This window comes from Pezoporus flaviventris, unplaced genomic scaffold (assembly GCF_033815535.1).
Source record: "Pezoporus flaviventris isolate CSIRO_AGI_PZ_B2104156 unplaced genomic scaffold, CSIRO_AGI_Pfla_v1 ptg000255l, whole genome shotgun sequence".
Classification (NCBI taxonomy): domain Eukaryota; kingdom Metazoa; phylum Chordata; class Aves; order Psittaciformes; family Psittacidae; genus Pezoporus; species Pezoporus flaviventris.
In genome coordinates, this window is record NW_026892802.1 from 202,197 (window position 1) to 220,360 (window position 18,164).

The 18,164-nt window shown below is 64.5% G+C and overlaps 2 protein-coding genes across 6 annotated transcripts in view; one reads left to right on the forward strand and one right to left on the reverse strand.

Moving 5' to 3' along the window:
• Positions 1-994: 994 nt before the first annotated feature.
• PSMB4 (proteasome 20S subunit beta 4) overlaps positions 995-18,164 on the reverse strand; it is a 71,753-nt gene continuing 54,583 nt past the window's right edge. The window contains exons 2-8 of one of the 2 annotated variants that reach the window (XM_061442909.1): positions 2,651-2,750; positions 2,347-2,553; positions 1,903-2,049; positions 1,733-1,814; positions 1,531-1,647; positions 1,360-1,448; positions 995-1,134 (exon numbers count right to left, since the gene is read on the reverse strand). In XM_061442909.1, coding sequence (XP_061298893.1) covers positions 1,122-1,134; positions 1,360-1,448; positions 1,531-1,647; positions 1,733-1,814; positions 1,903-2,049; positions 2,347-2,546 — 648 coding nt within the window. In that variant the 5' untranslated portion in view covers positions 2,547-2,553; positions 2,651-2,750 and the 3' untranslated portion in view covers positions 995-1,121. Of the gene's footprint in view, positions 1,135-1,359; positions 1,449-1,530; positions 1,648-1,732; positions 1,815-1,902; positions 2,050-2,346; positions 2,554-2,650; positions 2,794-18,164 lie in introns of those variants that run through there. The other variant, XM_061442908.1, reaches the window with a different exon arrangement.
• On the forward strand, positions 3,190-16,843 carry CGN (cingulin). 4 transcript variants are annotated; one of them, XM_061442905.1, is made up of 21 exons: positions 3,190-3,266; positions 8,061-9,109; positions 9,278-9,378; positions 9,605-9,674; positions 9,865-9,960; positions 10,239-10,375; positions 10,622-10,763; positions 10,848-11,060; positions 11,275-11,423; positions 11,703-11,844; positions 11,921-12,121; positions 12,345-12,551; positions 12,635-12,892; positions 13,379-13,549; positions 13,638-13,799; positions 14,228-14,317; positions 15,375-15,458; positions 15,685-15,803; positions 15,886-15,994; positions 16,105-16,268; positions 16,344-16,843. In XM_061442905.1, the coding sequence occupies exons 2-21, from the start codon at positions 8,084-8,086 to the stop codon at positions 16,483-16,485; spliced, it is 3,783 nt and encodes a 1,260-aa protein (XP_061298889.1). In that variant the 5' UTR covers positions 3,190-3,266; positions 8,061-8,083; the 3' UTR covers positions 16,486-16,843. The 4 variants fall into 4 exon arrangements, with proteins under 4 accessions (XP_061298889.1, XP_061298891.1, XP_061298890.1 ...); XM_061442907.1 differs by lacking the exon at positions 3,190-3,266 and adding an exon at positions 3,895-3,977; XM_061442906.1 differs by lacking the exon at positions 3,190-3,266 and adding an exon at positions 6,249-6,522.

Consider the following 18,164-nt stretch of genomic DNA (forward strand, 5'->3'; position numbering starts at 1 on the left):
CTGTAAATGGTTCATCTTTAAAATGTACATAAGTGGAACATTTAATAAAACCAGGGAAATGGATTTATAAACATGTGTTTTTCTTATGAAGAACTATTTAACTCTTGTGCTATCGTAATGCTTAATATAAAGTGCATCGCGGATCCTCGGCGCGGGCCGGGTCCCTCCGTGCTCGGCACGAGAGGCGGCGCGGGGTCGCTGAGCATGTCCTGAGGAAAGCCAGCGGTGGGTGGTCGGTCATTCGGTGTGTTTACATGTCATTAACACTCGAGGCAGAGCTCTGTCCCATTTTCACTTTGCAGCCCCTGGCCTGCCCCGGCCTCTGCGGTGGGGGCGATGGCACAACCTGCTCTCCCCATGAGGTTTGGTTTTTAAATAAAAGTCTGAGAAATCATTAATAAAATCCTCTCCTGAGTAAGTATTTTTGTTGTTTCTCTCGGGTAGTAGGAGCTGAAGCAGGGACGTTGGCGGAACTGGCATCAACTGCCCCGTTTCTGCTGTCACCCACAAGGGGCACTGGCCTGGAGCTGCGTGGGGACAGCCAGACCCACCTGCAGCAGCGGGCACAGCACGAGCCCTTCTCCTCTCACTGGGGCAAATCTTAACCCTGACTTGTGCATTTAAACTAAGACCCAGCCAGCAAGTCCCAGCCAAGCCCAGAGCTAATCCCAGTCCCACAGGGAAACGCTTCAGTGATCCAAGCCTGCCCCTGGGAAACGTTCCTGAAGCAGACCCATGGCGACAGCGAGTGCTGCCGGCCCAGGGCTCACACATGCACTGGGACTGGGCCCACCAGGTCAGATATGGGCAGAGGATGGTGCCAGAACCTGTCAGGAAACAACAAAAGCCTTTTGCTCTTTTCTGCCCCTCTCCAGCAGAAATAAAGACTCATGGCTGCTGTTAACCATCACCCGTGGAACCAGGAGGCTTTCTGAGGTCAGTAGTTTTGGAGCATCCCCCAGACAGGATCCCAACCATAGCACAGACACAAAGCTTTGTCTTAACAGGTTTATTTCACTTCCAAAACAACCCAGAATCAGAGCTTCAAAAGGAGCATCAGATTTACAGCACATACAAAGGGTGGTAACGTGGACACAGCAGCCTGGCCAGCTCTCCAGGGGTCACTCGATGCCACTGCAAGAAGGGGTTTGTTAAGGGCAGGGTGGCACCAGCTGCACCAACACAATCAGCACTTCTGCTTCCATTGGGCAGTGCCAGTCAGTGACACAGGTTCTGGGCAAGCACGAAGGCAACAAAGCCTCGGTGCACCCACAAACGCACCCCATTCCCAAGGGACTTACGGGCCCTTATCCCATTCATTTTGTGCCAGCTTCAGACCGACGCTCGCGGGCGCGTTACCTGACCAGGTGAGCTATGTCCCAGTTGGCTTCCAGGGTCAGGGGTCCTTCCACCTCCACCCCTTTCTCCGTCGCGATAGCTACTTCATACTGAGGACAGGAAACACGGGCAGCGCTCAGGAAAGCCTGAATCCCAAGCCCAAACCCCAGCCCTGCGCGGCCACGCACTCACCCTGTTGAAGGACCGAGCGTCCCTGTAGTACAGAATCTTCATGCAACGCTCAATCAGGTCGCGGGCCTCCTCCTGCGTGAGGCTGGGTTTCTTCTCCAGGACTTCCCTCATCAGCGGCTGTGGGGATAAGAGAGTAAAAAACCCCCCGTGCTCAGCAGCTGCCGCCCAGAGCTGGGCTGAGCCAAGCGAGGGCCAACTCTACCTGAGCCAGGTACGCTCCGTAACCCGTCGCAAGCGTGGGGGCTTCGTAGGCGACGCCGAGCATGTCCACGTAACCCAGGAAGCTGATGGGAGAGAGCTGTGAGCGTTGAGGACGGACCCGGCTCCCAGCCAGAGAGCCCCCGGGGAAGGAGGTGCAGGAGCATCGCTCACCTCTCGCCGTTGTAGAAGCCTCCGATGACAACGGTGTTCCAGAGCGGGTTGATCTTGGACCTCCGGTTGTACATGACTCTTGTCAGCCAGGAATGAATGGCTTTCGGGCTGTAGCTGTGCCCGTCTCCCAGCAGCTCCTCATCGATCCTAATTCAGATGGGAATTTCACCCAACTAAAGCCCAGATACAGGCACCCTCCGACAGGCTGCTTTCAACCAGGACCTTACAGGGGCTGAATCAGCCAAAGGCCACGAGGAATCACTCAAACCGGCTCCCCCCGGTGCTCAGCAAGGAGCTGGCGAGGACATTGGTACCAAGGGGACTGCGCAGGGATTCCAGCCCGGTTTTATCCCTGCTCAGGGGACGCGTTTAACCCCGTTTCATCCCTTCGGAAGCCGGCAGGGAAGAGGACCGCGGCCCGCAGCAGTGCCCGGGGCCACTCACACCATCTGGTCGATGACCTGCGCCAGGTACTGGAAGTCGGCGTAGTCCCCCGAGGCTCCCAGCATGGTGGTGTCGTTCACCTTCAGCAGCCGGGAGATGCCGCGGAACCGGGCGAGGGAGCCGTAGGAGCCCATCATGTCGGCGGCGATGATCACCCCTCCGTCGAACTTCGCCCCCAGCACCGACGTGCCCGTCACCATGGGGCTCCTGCAGGCCCAACCATCAGCGCGCCCACCGCGGCCCCGCTTCCGCCCACCGCGGCCGCGCCTCCCGCCCAGCCCAGCCCGCGGAGCCCCCCGCTCACAGGGTGCCGGTGCGGGGCAGGACGCCCGCGGCGGGGCCGGGCGCGCAGGGGTCGTGCGCTTGCCCCGGGGCCGGGCCCCCGGCCCAGAACGGCGGCGGCGGCGGCATCCGTGCGGTCCCGGCCTCCATCTTGGTGACGGTGCGGCCCGCGCTGCGCACGCGCGGAGGAGGATTGGCCGCTCCCGGCCGCCGTCGGTTGGGCGGGGTCAGAGCCGGGAGGGAGGGCGGGAGGGACCGGGCGCCATCTTGTGCGTGGCGGAAGTGTCCCGAGCGCCCTGCTGTCCGCCCCCACAGGGCCTGGCCCCGCTCCCCGCCGCAGGCCCCCGGGTCCCGGCGCCGCGCCCGAAGCACCGGAGCCGCGGGTCCCTCCCGGGGGCTGGCGCGGAAGTTGGGGACCGCGACGGTCCCGCTCCCTCAGCAAGATGGCGGCGCCCTGCCGGCGGCGCCAGGTGACCACGTGATCGCCCTCCTGAGGCGGGCAGGCAGTGGGCGTGTTTGGCTCCACCCCTGGGCGTGGCGTGGCGCTGCGCTGGCCAATGGGCGGGCTCGGGGGCGGGGCCTGGGCCAAGGTAACAGGTTGCGGTGGGCAGCGGCGGGAGCGGCGCCGGCGGCGGGCGGTGAGTGCCGGGCTCGGGGCTGAGCGGGTCCTGCCCCACGGCAGCGCCCGACGGGGCTATGGGGCTGCTGACCCGGGGGGGCTCTGGGTTATGGGGCAGCGAGGGTCGGTGCTGCCCTTCCCGCTATGTGCCCGGCCCCATGGCAGAGGCTGTGGGGCTGGACCCCGGGGGCTGTTGTCCTTGGCGTTGTCCTGCACGTAAGGGATGGGACTGGAGGTGTTGTGCTTCCTGGGCTGTGCTCTGCCCTATGGTAGAACCTATAGGGGCAGGGCCTGCTGGGAGCTTTCGTCTGGGTGAACCTTGACCTTTAGAAGCTCCTATAGGAGCTGGCACTGTGGGGCCCCTTGTGCTTGGCTTGTGCTCCACCCTATTGCAGTCCCCATAGGGGTGTCACCTGCCCTACAGCATGACCTATAAGGAGCCCTAGGCAGGTGAGGGGCCTGGGTTGTCCTTATTCTACCATCTACCTCCATCAGGGATCTGCTGTCCCCTATAGCCATGATGGGACCTGCCTTTACCTGGTCCCTGTGGGGTTGTCACTTCCATAAGGGATTTGCATTCCCCTTTGGAAGTTGTGTCTGCACAACAAGGCTTGTCCTTCGAGGAGAGGTCCCATAGCATCCCTCCATCGGGCCGCCGGCAACGGCTGCCACTGCTCCTCCTCATTAGTAGAGAGAGAACGAACCTGTGCCTTGTGTGAGGGGCAGGAGGGTGAGTGACATCCTGGAGCGGGGTAAAGCCTCTTGGACCTGGCGGGAGCAGGGAAGCAGCGGCAGCGCAGTGGCTGCTGCGGGCCGGGCTCAGCCCCTCCGTAACGTGGCACCTCCTGAAACTTTAATGCCAGGAGCTGCCCTACTTCGCTGCGCTCCCAGGGCTGTATTTTTAGCAGCCTGTTTAAATAAGACAGAGAAATCCAGGGCTTGGGTGTCGCCCCTGCTGCCATCTGACTGACTCCTTGCCTCTCGAGGTCCTGATGCACCAGGGATCGCTGCCCGCTCCCCATCCTCTGTCCCCTGTTACAGGCTTTTGTTTCAGAGGGTGTCTGCGGCTTGCTCCGCGCTGCCTTTGCTCCCTGACCAGTGGAGTTGGTTTGCAGTTGAGCTGTGTTTCCATCCCCATCCAAGGAGATAAGGTGCCGTTTGCTGATGGAGCCCCTCGCCCACTGCGTCGTGGCTGTGGTACTTGTAGCATCTTCCCCTCAGCATCTTCTGCCTTTGGGTGGGAGCTGCAGCATCACCCCTGAGGGTGCCGCCCCTCGGGTGGTGGTTTTGGGGTGCCCGAGGGATAGCGGGATGCTGGAGCTGGGTCTGGAACACCCAAGGAGATGGGGATGTGCACAGTGTGGGGTGAAACCAGAGCATCCGAGCCCTGCAGCACAGATCCGTGTTATGCTCCTGGGCCTCCTCCCTGCTCCCTGACGGTATTCCCCTGGGAAATACTTATCCTCGTGAGCCTGTGGATCAAAATAATCCTGGTTTCAAACACAATTTGCCTAGAAACCACTAAACCAATGGGGCTGGTGCAGGGGTGAGCACGTTACGGTGTGGCCTGTGCCATGTCGGTGGTCACGGAGCACCACACTAGGTGTGGTGATGGTTCTGGGTCTGACCCTGGGGCGCTGGGTCCCGCAGGAGGGGACGAGGCTTTTGGTTTCCGAAACCCGGCCCTGGGAGCGGCAGGGAACAGGATTTTCCAGTATCTGGGTTGATGATTAACCCCAGGGCTCTGCCTGCGGCTGGGCTGGGTTGAAGTGCGATGGAATTCGGTTCTTATCAGCTCCGGTGGGAGCCCCAGGGGCCATCCCCTGCAGAGTGACCCTCATCTCCCCCTGGACATCCCTCTTGCAGGCCCCGGCAGCGGCACGGTGCTGACATGAGCCGGTCCCTGTTGCATGATACCGGTGCCCTGGTTTCGGGTTCCCCCGGCCCGGACGCGGCTCACGTGTTTGGCCAAGGACTTATCGGGGTTTCGGGCTCCGGGGTTTGCAGGGGAGCAGGAACAGCCGGTCCGTGCCGGTGATGGGCAGGGGACAGGAACGGGTGCGCTGTCTGCACCGGAGATCAGCCCCGGACTTTGGCCAGGGCTGAGCAAGCAGCGCTGCGATGGGGCAGAGCTATGGGGAAACCGAACTGAGCTGTGCCATGAGCCAAAACCAGCGCGGCTGATGGAGGAGATGGGTCTGCCCCGGCGGCTGTTCCCCCGGTTGAGGCGCTGGCAGGGAGCGGAGCCGGGCAGAGCCCCGCTCGGCGTAGGAGCGCTTCCAGCACCGCCTGCTCATTGCAAAACAACTTTCTGGGTTAACGTCGGCGGCACAAAGGGCTCATTGTACCGCGGCCCCGGGCGAGCGGAGCTGGCCGCCGGCCATCGCGGCACCGCCGGCCCGCAGCGCGATGCTGGAGCTGCGTGAGCACCACAGAGCCCCCTCCTGCGGGTCAGGTCTCTGCCGGCCCTGCTCCTACCTTGGCTGGGTGCGGGACCCCCGCGGCTCGGTGCTGCTGTCACTGCCAGCCCGAGCCAGGGCAGGGGAAGGTGCGTTTGAGCGCGGTACAGGCCCTGGGGACAATAACCAGCCTATTCTTAGCCCTGATTTTCCATCCTGCCTGCTTCCAGGCTCCTTCCCTGTGGTTTCCAGTGAAACCCCCTCCTGGGGCTGTGTTTCCAGCCTGGGGCTGGGTGTTGCTCTCCCACACAGGAATGTGATCTGGCTTCAGCCTTTTATCTGCAAGCTGGAGCCCTTCCAGAAGGAGGGAGGCATTCCTGGCTGCTGACCAGCCGGGCCTGGCTCACCTGCCTCCTCCCAGCTCCCCAAATGCTGCCAGAGCTCCCCAAAGCCAGGAGCGGAGCCGCACCTCGAGCCGGTGCAAATCCTGTTCTCCGTGGGCCGGGCTGTGCCAGTTGGGCTTGAGCCCAGCGACGTCCCCGGCCGCATCCGGCGCTGTGGTTCCTCGCCACCTGCTTCCCGGCCGTGCCAGGGCGGGTGCTGGGGCTGAGCCGTGTCCTGTGCCGGCGGTGGCGATGCGATGCTGCGCTGTTGCTGTGATGCTGTCATGGTGCCGTGGTGCTGCGCCACCCCGCACCACCCATCCAAAGGTCTTGTCCAGGCGGGTGCTGCGCCCAGGGCTCCCGGTTCCCACCCCGATAACGGCGGGGCTGAGCCCTCTCCCTCATCACCCGCTGCACTTTGGACACAGCAGCCGTGGAACGTTCCGAATCCTGCTGCCGAAACCCGTTCCCTCTGCTCAGTTCCCTCCTGCAGGTTGGTGCTGTCCTGCTCCTCCCAGACTTCCATCCCCACGCTCGGAGGGGACAGCACTGATGGGATTTGCCTCAGGGGCTCTCGCTGCAGGATCAGGGGGTGTTTAGAGGCTGGTGTCTGTGGCTGATCTCGTTAGCACTGGGCAGGGATAATGAACTCACAGAGCGGGCTCTTCTCCGGTCCCCTGCGCTCTCTCCTGGGCTCCGTTGCCTCTGAAGTGAGGAGCTGGTCCCTGCCTGCGCTGCCCTCGCTGCCGGCTCTGGGGAGGGATGCAGGAGACCCCGAGGTGACCCTGGCAAATGGAGGAGCCGCAGGGGCTGCCCCTGCCGAGCTTGGCCGGGGCACGGGAGCAGACGGCGGCGGTGGGGAGCTGGCGGGGCCGGGGAAGCAAATGCTCGTCCTTCCTGCACATCACCCGCTGCTGCTCCGGACCCGGCATCCCCAGTGCCTCTTGTCCCCCAAGCGGGAAGCTGCGTCCCACGGCACTGGGGCTCCGGCTTCTTCCCTGGGGTGGGCACGAGGGATGTGGGGGGGCTCATGGCCGATGTCAGAGAGCCAAGGTGCGCCTGGCATCCTGCTGCACCATCCGCATTCGAGCTCCATCCCTGCCTGCTTCCTGCTGTGGGCTGGGGCAGCTTTTGGGGGCGATGTGTGGAGCTGAGCTGGAAGCTGGGGGCTTTGGGTTTGTTTCGGTGTTTCCCTCCAAGTGCAGGATGTGTTTAAGCATCTCCCCGCCTGCCTCGGGGTCACTTCGTGTCCCGGGGTCCTCCTAGGACACCCTCCTGGGTGCAAGCTGAGAGCTCAGTACCTCGTGTTGCTCCCAGCATCCAGTTTATTTACAGCAGAGAAAAGGAGCTGCTGCTGATCCTGATGCTCGGGGCGATGCTGCGGAGTTTAGGGGCTGATCTGGGGCTTTTCCATCATTTAACCCCTCCCAGGTGCCTATAGAGGAGCTCACCCCCCCCCCGCATCCTCTGCTCCTGCCGGTCTCCTGCTGGTCAGCATCGCCCTGGGAGCTGCCGGGGCCGAGGGGGAGGGTTACATCACGCTGTTCCCAATATGTCACTGCTCATATCTGTCCCCTCCCCACGGGACCGGGTGGCTGCCCCGGCCGCAGGCGCTGGGGTGATGCTGAGGGACGCCCGAGCTCCGGCTGCAGCGCGGCTGCGGCGTTCCGCAAGGGCTGGGAAGCAGCGGGAGCCGAGCCCGGCTGCGGAGCCCGGCTGGGATCACTGCCTGCGATCGCTGCCTGCCCTCTGCATCCCCGGGGTCCTGCGGGCGAGCAGCAGCGCGTGGTGAGGGTCCGGCCGCCGATGCTGCGTGTGGAGAGGGGGGTTTTGCTCTCCCTGCCCTCCCCAGCGTCCCCCCCCCCCGCGAGCGGCTGGCACAGCAAACCTTGTCCCCATCCTGTCCTGGGGACGCTGCAGCGCTGGCACCGGTGTCCTCTGGCACTCGTCCTCATGGGAAAGCGCTGCCAGACACTCGCTGGGCACCGTCTTGGATCCGAGGATAACACTGTCCCCTCTCTCCCCTCCCAGGACCGCGGTGCTGAGCCCTGGGGATGGAGCGGCCGGCGGGTGCGGCAACGGCAGAGAAGCAGAGCCCGGTGGACTACGGCGTCCAGATCCGCTTCATTAACGACCTGCAGGAGCCCCGGAGACCCCCGAAGGCACGAGCAAAGCCCGGCTCCTACGGGGTGGCCGTGAGGGTGCAGGGCATCGCCGGGCAGCCCTTCGTGGTCCTCAACAGCGGCGAGAAGGGCAGCGACTCCTTCGGGGTGCAGATCAAGAGCGACGGCTCCTACCCGACCCCCGCCGCCGGCCCCTGGCCCTCCGGCTCCATCAGCTCCGACTCGGACCTGCCGGAGAACCCCTATGGCGGGCGGCAGCCGCGGCACGGCTCCTCCTACAGCACCTCGGATGAGGAGCCGAGCGGCGCCCCGGCCCCCCGGCAGGAGCCCAAACCTCTGCCGGGCAAGCGGCTGCCCCGGGAGGAGCTGCGGAGGACCCAGTCCCACGGGGATCTGCTCCTGGCCGCTGCGGATGAGCCCTCCGGTGCCGGCGCTCCCCGCAGCAGCGGCCCCCGGCAGCACTGGGCTCTGGCCGGCAGCAAGAGCAGCAGCTTGTTGAACATCGCACCGGAGCGGAGCAAAGCCCCCGGCTCGAGGGCTGTGGCCAAGGACCCGTCCTCAGACACGGAGGTTGCGGTGGCCGCCGGCAGCAGCGATGTGGACACCAAACCCCTCTCCTCGGTGGATTCGCTCATCAGCAAATTCGACGGGAAGGGGCAGCAGCAGCGAGGGCGCGCAGCCAGGAGGGGCCGGGTGCCCTCGGAGGAGAGGAAGCGCTCGCAGAGCCTGGACAGCCGCATCTCGCACCGCGATGTGCTGGATGCCAGGGAGCTGAGCAGCGCCCAGCGCCAGGCCGGTAGCGCTCGCCCGCAGCCCTCGGCGCCCACCGGCAGCCTGAGGCGCCCGAGCGGAGCCGCGGGGATGGAGGATGCAGGGGTGAGGATCCAGCGGGTGAATCGGGGCGTGGAGGAGCCGGCGGTTGAGCGGCTGCAGAGCAAAGCCCAGGCAGAGCTGCAGGTACCGGGGCGCTGGATCCTGCTTGGACCGCAGGGTAGCAAGCTCCTTAACTGAGGGGACACCAGCACCAGGGCGAGCACCAGCATCCTCCGGAGCAGCAGGACCTAGGGGGCTGTGGGGGGAAGTCGTGTCCCGGCCAGAGCTGAGCCTTTTCATCCCTCACGGCAGCTCAAATCCACCCCAGACCTGCTGAGGGACCAGCGGGAGGTCGCCCAGCCCGGCAGCAGCGAGTACCCCAAGGAGCTCATCTACAGCATCCTGAAGGAGGGGTGAGCCCCCGAAGCCCAGTCGGGTGCCCCCATTGCTCCGTGCCCCTTTTCCAAAGCCCCAGTGAGCTGCGGCTGGGATGCTGGGGGGTGGTTTGGGAGCTGGATGCCGCCGCAGCCAGTTGGTGCTCAGGATTCTGGGGCAGCGCTGGGGATGTCCCCTGGCTCGGGAGTCTTCCTGCTCCATCCTCCCTTCCACAAACTCTTCCCCCCACTCTGACACGCACAGGAGCAGTGAGAGTGAGATCTCCCTCAAGAGGAAAACTACCCGGCTGCTTGAGAAGATGCAGGAGCTGGCGGTAAGCGGGGACCGTTCCTGTGCTGCTCCCTGCTCACAGGGGAGACCAGTCCCCAAACCCGACCGGGGTCTCCCACCCTCCTGGGGCTGCATCCCAATGTGCCGGGGACAGGACCCGGCAGGAGGTGGTTGGGGACCGAGCAGTGGCCCCCAAACCCACTGAGTGAGCCCGGGGGGGGGTGTCTCTCCAGGCACCTGCAAAGGACGAGGCGTGTTCCCAGCCCCTGCACAGAGACTTGGCCAGGAAGGTGGAGGAGCTGCAGGAGAAGCTCGACGAGGAAACCAAGGTGAAGCCAGGCAGAAGGTTGGGAGGCCTGGGAGGTACACGGGGTTGCAGCTTGCATCTTGGCAGGGGGGAATGCGATGAGTCCTTGCTCCAAGCCCCTTTCACTTGGTCTTTGGTGCCCACGGGAGACCAAAACTCCTCCTGATCTGATTTAGACCCCACTGCGGTGTCTCGGGGTGCTGAGGGAGATGCTGAGGAGGGGAGGGGGACAGGGAGAGTCGCTGCAGTCCCTGCCCCGGGTGTGAGGGGGGCACATAACCGATGTCCTCCCTCCTGCAGCTCCGCCAGAAGCTGGAACTGCCCCGGGAGCCGGCGCGGGGCGCTCCCGCTCGGGCGCAGGAGGCTGAAGGGGAGATCCAGCGCCTGCGGGCGGCCCTGGAGCAGAGAAACCAGGAGCTGCAGAGGAGTTTGCAAGAGTAAGAGCGGCGTCCGCAGCGCCCCAGGGCTGGGGACACGCAAGGATGTGGGGATGCGGGTGGAGGGTGGGGAGGTTTGGAGATGCAGAGGGGCTGGGGGAGCGCAGGGCTGCCACCACTGCTGTCCCCGTCCCCTTTGACACGCTGGGACAAGCTCACGGGCGGGTGCTGCAGCCCCTTTGGGGGCCGGTCTCAAGGGGAGAGCGGTTCCCTGCCGGGCTGTGAAGGGCCTGCGCTGCCCTCCAGGCTCAGCGAGGTGAAAACAGCCAAGGAGCAGGCGGAGGCTCAGCTGGGCGACTGCGAGGAGCGGCTGCTGGCCACGACCCGGGAGCTCGACCGCTTGCGCAAGGGCTCCGGCGCGGCCCCAGCCACCGAAGCCCTGTACAAGGTAACTGCGATGGCTGCGCTGGGGTGTGAGCATTCCCCTGTGCCGCTTCGCTGCCCTCACCAACCCCGCTGTCACCTTAACCAGGAGCTGCTGGAGACCAGGGAGGAGCTGGAGGAGGCCCTGAGCTCCAGGCAGCGCCAGGAGGAGCAGCTGCGGCTGCGGGAGCGGGAGCTGACGGCGCTGAAGGGAGCCCTCAAGGAGGAGGTGGCCAGTCACGACAAGGAGCTGGACCGCGTCCGGCAGCAGTACCAGAGCGACATGGACCAGCTGCGGCGCAGCATGGAGGACATCTCACAGGTCCACGGGGACAGGGACTTGGCTGGGAGCTGGTGACTTTGAACGCCCCTTTTAAATGGTCCTGCTCTGGAAATGGGATTTGTGTCCTGCCCCAAACGCACCCCAATTGGAGCATCGCTCTGCCCCAGCTCTCGCATCTCATGCCCCCAGCACCATTGGAGCATCCCATGAGGATGCCGCTCTGAGGGTGAGCGTGCTCCATGCTTCAATCCAGGATCAAGCCAACCTGGAGTCTGAGAGGCAGAAGATCAACACCGTGGTGAGGAACCTGCAGCGGGAGCTGGAGGAGAGCACAGAGGAGACAGGGCACTGGCGGGACATGTTCCAGAAGAACAAGGACGAGCTCCGCAGCACCAAGCAGGAGTAAGTGCTGAGGCTGTGGCTGCTGGAGGCGTGAGCAGCTTTTGGGGAGGTCCAGCCACTCACCACCATCAGGATCGTTGCTTCAGACCCCATGAAAATGGGTTGGGAGCTGGGATGGGGCTGGTTCTCCTCCTCCTCCCTGAGCATGTGGGGGTAGAAAGGTGATGTCCAAGCCAGGTGCTGCTCTCCAGGCATGCTGGGACCTGGGAAGAGGGCTGTGGGACAGGAGGGCACAGGGCTGGGTTTGGGCGGCCATGGCCTCCTCCTGCCCCTCTCCAGGCTGCTGCAGGTGAAGCTGGAGCGCGAGGAGTTTGAGGAGGAGCTGCGGGAGCTGCGGGAGCGCTTGGCGGCCGCCCGGGAGGACGCGGAGCAGGCGCGGAGCAGCGCGGTGGATCCCAGTGCGCTGGAGGTGCTCCGGAAGGTGGGTGCCGAGCGGGGAGGCACCAGGCCCTGCACCCAGCGCCAATGGCCCTGGTTGCCCATCTCCTCTGTCCCAGGAGCTGCGGCAGGCGCGGGAGGCGCAGCGGGAGCTGACGGCAGAGAAGCAGAGCCAGGAGGAGCTCCTGCGGCAGCGGGAGCAGGAGCTGGCGGCGCTGAAGGGCACCATGCGGGAGGAGGCCAGCAGCCGCGATGGGGAGCTGGAGCGGTACCGCAGAGACCTGCGGCACCTCCAGGAGGAGCGGGATGAGGCCGCCAAGGTGAGCGCTGGGGAAAGGGCTTTGTGCCCACCCAGCCATGAGCCAAGGGGTGATCGTGGCTATGGGATGCTCGCTGCACCTTCCTGCAAGCCATGGCAATCCCACAGCCCCTGATCCGCGTACTGGCGGCTCCTTCCAATGGAAGCGAACCCAAACCGGCCCCTAAGACCCCCTGGCTGAACGCCTGACCCCTGCTCCACCCCACACCGTGGCTGCGTTGCAGGCAAAGGCGTCCCTGGAGAGCACGCAGGAGGAGTTGGAGCAGGCAAGGAAGACGGTGGAGTCCACCCTGCGGGAGGTGCAGGAGCAGAACGATGACCTGAGGAGGAAGGTCCTGGGGATGGAGTCGCAGCTGAAGGAGTATGAACGCATGGGCGAGAGCTGGGAGGGCTCCCAGACACGGCTCAAGGAGAAGGTCACCAAACTGGAGGTACTGGGGCTGCAGCCATGCCTGAGCTGCCCCGCGCCGTTCCCGTGCCACGGGAAGGAGCTTGAAGAGCTCTCTCCTTGCAGGCAGAGCGCAGGCAGATGGAGGATTCCCTGGGCGAAGCCACGGAGCGGGAGCAGGAGCTGCTGCTGGCCAAGCGCTCGCTGGAGACCCGCCTGGAGGAGGCACAGCGGAGCCTGGCCCGGCTGGCGCAGGAGCACCAGGAGCTGAGCGCATCCTACCAGGACGAGCAGCGGCAGAAGGAGCAGCTCAAGCACGCCAAGAGCGAGCTGGAGGAGCAGAAGCGTCTGCTCGACCGCACCACGGAGAAGCTGAACAAAGAGGTTGGTGCCTCCGGGGCTGCTCACACCCCCAGGACCCCTGTTCCATGGGGCATCGTGTGCCGTGACACCCAGCCCCTGTGGGTCAGGGCCTCTGAGATGCCCCTGCTCGGTTAGGAGAGCGATTCAGGACTTTGGGCATGGATCTGGTTTCCCCATGGAGCCAGTTAGGATCAATCCTTCCCAGATGTCCCAGGAGGCTCCATAAAACCACACTGTCCCCAGGGATCGGCATCCCCTGGTGTCCCAGGGCCCTGTTGTCTCCTGCTCCTTCCCAAGCAGCTTCTGCAAAAGGCCGGTGCCTGCTGAGAGCCTGGGGTCCTTTGATCTGCTCTGCAGGGCTTGCACCCCTTACCATGAGCCTATGGGGCAGAAATGTCCCCCCCAGCCCCATGCCCGCAGGGATCTTCCCCCACCTCAAGTCCCGTCAGCTCAGGCTGGGGGCAGAGGCTGGTCCCCAGCTCCTGAGCTGTCCGCGCTCCGCCGCAGCTGGAGCAGATGACGGTGGAGTCGCAGAGCTCGCTGAGTGTGCTCAAGTCACAGCTGGAGGAGTTCAAGGAGAAGTCACGGAAGGAGATCACCGACTCCCAAAAGCAAGCCAAGGATCGGGGCGCCGAGGTGGAGAAGATGCAGTTCAGCATGGGGCGGCTGCAGGACGAGGTATGGGCGAGGGCGTTGTGAGCCCCCCGCACCATCCTCTCCATCCCTCGGTGGGGACACCTCAGATGGGGGCACCTCTTCCCCACAGGTTGCCCGGCTGAAGCAGGCGCTGCAGGACAGCCAGGCCGAGCGGGAGAGCGTGGTGCTGGACAAGGAGGTGCTGCTCCAGCGCCTGCACAACCTCGAGCAGGAGATGGAGTCCAAGAGGCGCTCGCAGGACGATCGCTCGCGGCACGTCAAGGCGCTGGAGGTGTGGGGAGCAGCGCTCAGCGGCTCCCCCCGGGGCTGCAGTGCTCAGCGCTGACAGCAGTGGGCAGAGCTGGCCCAGGCATCCCTGGGCCGCTGCAGGGCTTGGTCCGTAGCCGGCAGCGCTCGTAGCGATGTTTGGGCTCTATCCGGCGCTTCCCTGCGGCTCCGCTCACCGCAGGAGGTTGTTTTGTGGGTAGTTGCCCCGCAGCGGGGTGATGGGTGCGCAGGGGTCCGCACAGCATCAAGCTGCCGTGTCTAATGTCCCTTTACCCTGCCGCCAGGGCTGTGCTGGAGCCCCCCGGGCCGGTTGGGTTCTGTTGGACTGGAAGTGTTGTGGGAGCAAAGCCCCATTCCTCCAGCATTCCCAGCGCTGGCCTGAGCCCGCAGGGACCCTGAGGCCCCACTGATTCCTCTGCTCCCATCTGGCAGGAAAAGTCCAAGCGCCTGGAGGTGGAGCTGGACGAGGAGCGGAGCACAGTGGAGCTGCTGACAGAGAGGGTCAACCGGAGCAGAGACCAGGTAGGGCAGACGGTGCCGCCCCGATCCTGGCTGGGGCAGTGCCAGAGCCGCTGGCACAACAGCACCGGCTACAAGTGGTCACCGGAGTTAAACCCCCATTAATGAGTCATTAGCAAGGAGCCTGTCCCCGAGCACAACCGAGGTGACGGGGGCAGACAAGCTGGTTCGGGTGTGAGCGGAAATGACAGGAGCTTGGCACAAGGCAGCGGTGCCCAGAGCGGGGCGGGAGGCTCTGTTGGTGCAGGAAGCTCAGAGGCTGCCTCCCTCTTAACCCCCGTGCCTATTGCCCTCAAAGCCGGAGCCCGTGCTGGAGCTCTGAGGGGCACCGGGATTTGCCTGGATCCCAGAACCTGCGCTTCCAGTCTGTCCCCCTCCTGCCCCACAGTGCCTGGGGCTGGGAGGGGATTCCCACCCCCCACACTATGGCAAGCTGGGAAAGGGGTGGGTTTCCCATTTTTTCCATTTGAAAGAGGGGCACATCCCAGGGGAGACTTCCTGTGAGTCTTGGATGTGTCTGAAGCGCATGAGCTGTGGAGCCAGGGATGATGTGCATGAAACCGCTGCTGGGGTCATGCTTGCAATGGCTCTTGGGGCTGCTCGAATAACACTCGAGCCGGTTTCCAAATGAACTCCCCTTCCCTTCGCTTTGAAACAACGCACCAAGCTGCGTGTTCCACCTTGGTCAACCCAGGAGAGGCCCCTGGGGCTGTTCTGGTTTTGCTGCACCAGTGGATCCAACTCATTCCTGCCCCCGCAGGGCTGGGAGCGCAGCCGGGTCCCCGCATCCCAGTCCAACCAGTTTAAACCCTCCAGCAGAACATCCCAGCCCTCGTCCCGGGCCGGTCGCCAGAGTGGTGGTAACTTAGGGTGGTAACTTAGGAAGGAACCAAAATCCACTCGCTGCGGGTTCTGGTGATGCCGATCGTGGCTGCGTGCGTGGGAATGGGTGCAATGAGTCTGCCTGTGCTCTGCGGTGCTGCTGGCATTGGGGGGGGGGGAATTGCAGTGGCCTCGAAGGATGCAGCAGAACCAACCTGTGCCCTGTCCTTGTCCCCAGATGGAGCAGCTGCGGGCAGAGCTGCTGCAGGAGCGCTCCAGCCGCCAGGACCTGGAGTGTGACAAGGTCTCGCTGGAGAGGCAGGTATGGCTGAGACACAGGGGCCACGGGACAGCAGAGGGATGATGCAGGGCAAAGCGCCTCCATCCATCCCTGCTCCTCCCTAGAGCGCCTCTGAGAAAGGGGCTGTGTTCCCAAGGAGCTTTTCCTGCTGTTTTCCCTGTACCTTGCTCTGGATACAGCCCACCCCACCCTCCCTGGTCCCATCATTCCCTGATGGGGACGGCTCTGGGGGGGGTTTCTCCTGCAGAACAAGGAGCTGAAGAGCCGCCTGGCCAGCTCGGAGGGGTTGCAGAAGCCCAGCAGCAACATCTCACATTTGGAGGCGCAGGTGGAGGAGCTGCAGGACAAGCTGCAGGCGGAGGAGAGGTACTGGCCATGGAGACCTCAGCCTCGGGGGGGGGTTCCTTGCCATCGCTGGGTGCCCTCCCCACCCACTGCCTCCCCGCAGGGAGAAGAGCATCCTGTTGTCCTCCAACCGCAAGCTGGAGAGGAAGGTGAAGGAGCTGACCATCCAGATCGATGACGAGCGGCAGAACGTCAGCAACCAGAAGGACCAGGTGAGTGGCGGATGGGAGACCTCGGCTGCCCCTCGTCTTCAGGACCCCCCCTTGGGTGCTTGCCCTGCACCAGCCATCCTCATCCCACGGGAATTGCCCTTTCCATGCAGCTGAGCCTGCGGGTGAAGGCCCTGAAGCGTCAAGTAGATGAGGCAGAGGAGGAGATTGAGCGGCTGGAGGGCGCCCGCAAGAAGGCGCAGCGGGAGCTGGAGGAGCAGCATGAGCTCAACGAGCAGCTCCAGAACCGCATCAAGGCGCTGGAGAAGGAGGCTTGGTAGGGGCCGTGGTGCTGGAGGAGGGTCCCAGCCCTGTCCCCAGGCTGGGGCTCAGCTCTTTTCTCCATCCCCAGGCGCAAAGCCGCCCGCTCGGCCGCTGATTCCTCGCTGCAAGACGATCAGCTCAGCTCGGACGAGGAGTTCGACAGCGCCTACGGGCCCTCCTCCATCGCCTCGCTGCTCAATGAGGCCAACCTCCAGACCAGCTCCTGCTGATGCCACCAGCTCTCCCACAGCCTGGAGCCCCAGAGCTGGGCAATGGGGTGGCCAAGGATGCTGCTGCTCCATGCAGAAACTCTTCTAACACCAATGACAGGAAGGCAAAGCGGTGGCTGGGGAGTCCCCCCAGTCACTCTCTTGACTCTTCATCTTCATACGGGTCTCAGGGTGCATTTGCACTGTGGCTTTTTGTCAGTGGGGAGCTGCTCCCCACAGCCGGGGTGCCCCTCGGTGCCTGGGTCCGGCCAGGGGGGTGCTGAGGGCATCCTGGGTTGTTTTTATAGGCAATTGCCCCTCATCCCCCGCTGCCTTTTCCCTCCCCACCTGGGGTTTTAAATAAAACCGCGTGGTTGAAGGCCTGTGGCTCATCACGCATCAGGGCTGGGGCACGGCGCAGGCTGCGGCACACGGGGCTCTGTGCCACCGGGGCCCTGCCCGGCTCGGGGCATGCAGCTCCTTCCCCGCTCCGCTGGATCTGGCCTAGAGATAAATCCTCGTTATCGCTAATTACAACGGATGGGAGTCCTGCCAACTGCTAATTAGTGCCATTGCCGTGATTGGCAGGTGGTTACCGCAGTTCCCCTCCGTGACCTCGAGCTGGCTCCATCCTGAGCCAGCGCCGGGCTGGGCTGGGGCCAGGGCTCCCGCCCGCCTCATTGCTGCTGCCTGAGTTTCCCCACCTGCACCCCGGTGATGTTTCACCGGGATGGAGCTGGCAGGGCCACGTGCGGTGGTGACACCAGGGACACCCTCGTCCCCTCTTGGCTCCTGTCTCTGCATCACCACCGCCCAGGGCCGTGCCCAGCGCTGGGCTCCGCGCCCACGGCGTCCCCGCTGCGGCTAAGCCGGGCCGGCACAACCGGTTCTGCCCTCGGCTCCTCCCGGACACGTGTGTTGGAGCCCAGGTCAACCGCGGTCCCCACCCTGTGCCTGTCCCCCCAGGGATGGGGCTCCTGGGCCCCGGCTCGCCCCCCTCCCCGGGGCGCTGCAGTGGGGAGGGGGCTGCAGGTGCCCAAGGGGAGGTGCCGGCTCCCATGGCTGAGTGTGACCCACATCGACCGGTGCTGGTTCTGCCCCCAGCCCCAAGGCAGTGACCCTCTCAGCCTGCGGTGCCTCCCGCTGCCCCAGCCCTCCGGACAAGGTGTCTGCACCCCGGAGCTGCAGCGTGGCCCCAGCTCGGCCCCGGTGACCGCGCAAGGGCTGGGGCTGGCGGTGAACTTGAGGCCGGCTGAGCTCATCACACTGCTATGTGGCAATTAGTGCCCGCAGAGGCGGCCGCCAGCACGCCCAGGCTGCCCGCCCTGGCACAGGGGCACCGGCACAGGCAAGGGGTCACAGCACCCACCGGGCCCGACCGCGGTGTGCGGCTGGGTGGCATCACCCCCATACCTCCTGCCGGCACCTCCCTCAAGCAAAGGGGAAGCAAATCCTGGCACAGTTTCGGGCACCACAGCACAGCTGGGCACAGCTCGGCGCAGCATCCCACCACTTGGCACTGCCGGGCACGCACCGGCTTGGGTTTGGCAGAACCCGGCTGGGGCTTGGCAGGGCTTGATGTGGCTTTGGGTTGCCTTTGGGATGGCTTTGGCACAGCTTTGGCTTGGCTTTGGGTTGCCTTGGGGTTGGTTTTGGCACAGCTTTGGTTGCCTTTGGCCCGGCTCACGGTGCCCGGTCAC